This window comes from Scylla paramamosain, chromosome 15, assembly GCF_035594125.1.
Source record: "Scylla paramamosain isolate STU-SP2022 chromosome 15, ASM3559412v1, whole genome shotgun sequence".
Lineage (NCBI taxonomy): Eukaryota > Metazoa > Arthropoda > Malacostraca > Decapoda > Portunidae > Scylla > Scylla paramamosain.
In genome coordinates, this window is record NC_087165.1 from 21,997,512 (window position 1) to 22,003,511 (window position 6,000).

Here is a 6,000-nt window from a genome sequence, read left to right on the forward strand (position 1 = left end):
AAAAAAAAAAGACTAGATTAATATAGGCACATAAATAGAACTGTGTCAGTGTAGCTCTGGTCCTGAATACTACAAAACACACACACACACACACACACACACACACACACACACACACACACACACACACACACACAAACACACAGATAAGGCAAGACATTAAGCATATGAGTTACACTTTTAATATTTTCTACTTTTCCACTAATTTCTTTCTCTTTACTGTCATCTTACTACAGCAATCACAACTCATTTGAATGGTTCTCTTATCCTGTTGATTGTCACTTATGTAAAATATTCAAATATCATATTTTCCAATTGTATTTGTTATTTTAAGAAATTAAATTGAAAGAGAACTAAATCATATTGCTTAACCAGAGAGAAAAATTGCATAAACATATGAATATCAAATACCTTATGAATATCAAAATACCTTATGAATAGATACTTTGGCTGGCTGATCATATGAACAAGATAAAAGTAGGTCACTGAGAGGTGCTCTGTTCACAAGCCAAAACCACCACCAATTTCTATTTGCCTCTTTGAATGAAGCAACTTACATACAAAGCCTACAACTACATCAAGATAAGTATGGTAAAACTAAAGGCTAAGTTTTTGACATTCTACTCCGTAATGAACAAGAGAATATTGAATTTGGGTTATGTAGTGATGTACTGTCTATCTACCACAAACAACTTTTCATGGGATATTGGCAATAATATAAGTGCTTTCCAAAGTGTGTTACTACTGTAGGAGGCAAACTTTCACACAGTTTTATCTGCACAACCCAGCAGAAGCACCATCAAAACAAACCTCTCCATGACAGAAGCTCTGTGCACTAAATAAATAAAGAATGAAACTTAATAAAGTAATTGAAAACCCTACATAAGTAGTGAAAGGTTAATTTTGTTCAGTAAAACACTTTCCCTCATCCTCCCATTTTGACTACTCATGATGCACTTCTTAAAATTTGACTTCCTTGCAAAAATCAGAGGGAAAAAGCTGCAGATTCATTTTCCCTCCAACCACAGGCAAGCCAGATTCTACTTCCTCATGCTGCTGACTCTTTTCTAGTCAATCCGCCAGGACTCAGCTGTCTCACTACCTTTCATAAACCTGGCAGACACTACTATCCACTATGATTACTTAACTACACTACTAGTGAAGAGCAAACTGTGTGTGTGTGTGTGTGTGTGAGTGTGTGTGTATTTACCTAGTTTATGTATGTATGGCTGTGTGTAGTGAGTGTGTGTGTAGTGTGTGTGTAGTGTGTGTGTAGTGTGTGTGTGTGTGTATGTGTGTGTGTGTGTTGCATGGAAGTGCTTCATGTATGTTGTGTGTAAGGCCTAAGATGACCCATGCATATGGTGAAAGCAAGCCTGGAGAAAGCCTTGGAGTCTTACCCTCGAGTGTTGAGCCTTCCCCTAAACATTCAAAGGAGAAGTGTTGGTGACCATGTAGGGAATAATGGCTGTTAATAAATCTGGAGCACTCTCACTTGAATAATTTGTATACTTTGTTCTGGGTGGGTTTGTGATATAGTTTATAAATGTAAAGGAATTTATACAAGGCATAGGGAATCAAAACTGGCCACATGACAAAGCAATATTGCATTCTTAAGTCACATATGTCCAAAAAACAGAGAAGAGTAAGATGGCATTACTCAAGCCATAAGCCTGTGGCAGCATCACAGAAATCATAACAGTACACATATATCATTATACTTGCTCAAAAATGCATATATAAAGCATAGAAAATGGAGGTGTGGAGGAAGCACGGATGGTGAATCCAGTCAGTGACTGGAATGTCTTGTAAAGCAAAGTTGTCATGTAATAGCACAGTGAAATCAACAATGTACTATGTTGGTCATATGAAATCTGCAATGCCAAGATATGCTGCAGACTATAAATCCTGATAAAATTCCCTCATTACTAGAAAGATGAAGTCATGTGCCTCATTCCAAAACTCAATTTTCACACAAATTAGTGTGAAAATTGTGCAGAGAGGCTGAAGCACCAGCAAAACCACATTGCAGCTTTTAATGCTTGTCTGCAGCATCTGGAGTGATACATGTCTTTTTAAGATGACAGCCATGGGCCTAAAGGTATTCCAGTCACTTAAAGACAATGGCAAAGGGCACTGGAAAAGCAGGAGGAGGAGGAGGAGGAGGAGGAGGAAGAGGAGGAGGAGGAGGATCATACTAGGGTGATAATCCTCAAAGGTTAAGCAAGACAACTGCAAGCAAACACTGAACTGGAAGGAAGGGAGGTAAGAACACAGGCAAGAGACTACCACAGTGCATCTTTATCACCATCATTTGACATTTAACAGGCAAAAAACTCCTCTGGGAGAGATGACTTTATGGTGATGATGATCTCTGGTCTCTCTCTTTTTTTTTTTTTTATAAATAATGAAACAACTGCAAACCAAGTACTCATTTTCTTCTCTTAAAAGGCAAGCAAGTATGGGAGAGTGGTGGGGAAAGGGAATAAGGATGGAAGGGAGGAGACCAAGAAATAAGGATAGGGAGATACTGGAGGAGGAAGAGGGATGAATATGGGGAGGCAGGGGAGGAAGGGGAAAGGACAGGGCAGCAAAGAGGGGAAGGGGAGAGGAATGAGGGTTTTCTTCAAAAGCTGGCATGTAGTAAATTGTGAGTCATTGCAGAGACATCAAATACAGCTGAGATGAGATGTGTTGAAATTAATTATGATGAGACTTGTCTTCTTTTCAAGATATTTTTTGAGATAGTGAGAAGAGAGTTGATACATTGACATGTATTCTTGGCAATTTTTTTTTTTTTTCACGTACAAAAAAAAAAAAAACGTAATTTCTACAGTGCATGAAGAACTTTCTCTGTCATGACTCACAGCAATCTAAGTTATCAAGAAATCAATTATAATAATAATAATAATAATAATAATAATAATAATAATAATAATAATAATAATAATAATAATAGCAAAACAATAATCATAATCTAAATATATGTATCATGAGCACTAAGAGGGGGAGCACAAAGTCAAGTGTATTATACATGAAATAATCATCTCTAAGATATATGATAATTACAATAAATAATAATAATAATAATAATAATAATAATAATAATAATAATAATAATAATTCTAAGTGTAGCAGTAAAATAGATAAATGGGACCATTAGAGTCAGGCAGGGAAAAAAATATTGATACCTTTTGGACTCTTCGATTCCCCACTGTCAGAATTTGCAGTCTGGGATATCGAATCACTTTTCGCGGCCTGTGCCGATTTATTGAACATTGCCCTCAACACACTTGATATGTCTAGAAGAGAGAACAACAACTCTGTAGCAGTGAGTGAAAGTAAAGAACACAGGCAGAGAAAGAGGGGTTGAGAGAAGCAGGCAGAAATAGGGAGAATGTAGCAACTCTGACATTTGTACAGTGGTATTAATGCTTGGAATTATGAAAAGGGATGGACAGAGAGGAAATGAATGAGGGGAGGTTGTAGTGTACCTCTTTATTATTAATGGGGATTAGAGGGAAGACATATATTGCTTGGGAAGAAAGCATGACACATCTGAGTATTAAAAAAAAAAAAAAAATTGTCTTTGGAGAATGAGAGGTGTCAAGGGAGGGAAGGAAGAGGAAAACAGTGAGGGAAGGAGGGAGGGAAGGAGGCTGGGAAGGAGGGGTGATGCCATGTGGTGGTGGTTAACACTGAACAGTGACAGATGATCAACATAAATAAGCATAAAAAAAAAGAAGGTGGGCAAGGAGAGAAAATAAGAGAAGGCAAGACTGGAAGAAATGAAGGAAGGAACAGAATGACAGATAAAGGAAGCATGACAGAGCTAGAGTTAAACAGCAGCAACAAGAACAAATTTTTCATTCTTTTAAGCCCCAATGCAGACACTGTATTGAATGCCTTCAGAAAGGCATAAGATTTTCAACTTATGAATATATGGAGAGAGAGAGAGAGAGAGAGAGAGAGAGAGAGAGAGAGAGAGAGAGAGAGAGAGAGAGAGAGAGAGAGAGAGAGAGAGAGAGAGAGAGAGAGAGAGAGAGAGAGAGAGAGAGAGAGAGAGAGAGATGGTGTAGTAAAGAGTGCTAACATTTATATCAGCCAAGACACTTTTTTAAAAGGAGAAAGCAGTATCCAGTAATGCTGTTAACTATTCTCAGAGACAATTACTTACAATATCTTGTAGCAGTTACGGAAGGGAGAGAAGAACAAATGGAAAATTATGAAAACAGTTGTCAAAATGAGTTTGGCCAATTGACATTGTTTTTTTTTAAATAAATGTAGCTCAGGCAATGAAGGGAAATTTTGAAAAAAATAAATACATAAATATATAAATAAAGTAGACATGATAAACTTTACCAACAGCATCTTTAGTTTACAAAATACTGAATCTTTTATGACCAGGTACTTCAAGTTCTGCCAATAAAATGTTGGATGAGGACTGCTGCATGAGAACATCCACATCTGTAAGCATCTACAGATCTGTAATTTAATGCATGTATATGATTAACAGTTGTAGCCAAAAGTTCCTGAGACACCTGCATTAAAGTAGCACCTACTTTTTCTATTGTGAGTGAATACATGAATTCAGAAGAACACATTAGCACTAGTGTAGTTTACTTTCTGTATACAATAATTCAATGCTCTGTAATTGTATAAGGAAAAGACTCACATTTTTCTACATTCATCTATCTCACACAAACCACTCAACACAAGAGGGATGTCTACAAAGCAAGGAAGAGTGTGTGTGTGACAGGGATGAATGGGAAGCAGCAACAGAGACATATCCATAAGGGAGATTTTCCCTCATCTGATGCAATCAGCTGATCATGTAAAGTACAGAGATAGGGAAGGTATATAATGGTAAGGCAACTCTGCTTCTAGGACCTGATGCAGACGTTATCAAATATGCTGAGTAGCTAATACTCACACAAAGTGGTTGACAAGAGGATTAGTCCTCTTTTATTCAGGAGTCTTAGAGACGTAAGGGAATACTTGTGAATATGATGGTCAAAGTCGACATGTGTAAGTAGATGCCTTGGCTTGAATATTTGCCCTTTGGGGAAATATCAACTTGCTAAAAGGATAAACTATCTTTGCCTATATATATAAAGAGCTCACTTTCCTCCTTCTTTAGTAAACTTTGATGAAGTTAATGACCATGCTTATCTTCAGCAATTACATTGAAATTCAGCTTAATTTTGTTGACACTAGTATAACATAATATCATCCTTAAGCTTTTTTTATTCTTGTCACTGCCTATCATACAAAACAAGCTTAAATTAACAACAAAACAGTTTTAGCAAAATATTAATTATTACTTAATAATTTTATCAGTACAGAATACTACATATAATCAGCAACCTATTCCAATATTTAAGTGAACTTCAGATTACAATCTACTTTATTTCTTTTCATACATTGTAATTACAGGATGCATGTTATTCATTAACTTCCGTATGAACTATACCAGTGCTTGGAATACATGTACTACTGATCATGACTTGCAAACCAGAAAAAGTTGATACCTCTAATTTGGGTTATACAGGAACTACAGCAATGACTGAACACCTAACATCTCAGCAGTACTCTCCTCTGTTCAGTACTGGTTCTGGCATATTCTCTAACAAGCCAAACCTTATGTTCACAAATAAAATTAATTTTGGGGAGACTATTAATCTTATACTGTGAAGAGTATATTTTCTTTGGGAAAGAAAAAAATAGTTATTGAATCTCCCCACATTGCCAGCTAACATACACTAAATTAAATATTTCATTGAATAATTTCAGACTCAAATGTAAAGTCATACATTATCTTGATGAAAATGAAGAGCACAGTAATACTAAATATCATTTTGCAGACTTTATATAGTTATGACTCTATACTGCAAAATGAGTACCCAACGTTTATTTAACCTGTTACCTAATTATAACTTTTCTTTGGGTAAATTTCTTGTCCATACCCTAATTATAAGCTTAACAAGACTAGACCTGGTT

At 36.1% G+C, this 6,000-nt stretch overlaps 1 protein-coding gene across 1 annotated transcript in view; it reads right to left on the reverse strand.

Moving 5' to 3' along the window:
• Positions 1-6,000, reverse strand: part of LOC135107254 (protein unc-79 homolog) — a 99,751-nt gene that overhangs the window by 80,409 nt on the left and 13,342 nt on the right. The window contains 3 exon segments of the mRNA XM_064016913.1: positions 1,401-1,421; positions 3,192-3,408; positions 4,363-4,447. Of these exon segments, the coding sequence (XP_063872983.1) occupies positions 1,401-1,421; positions 3,192-3,408; positions 4,363-4,447 (323 nt within the window).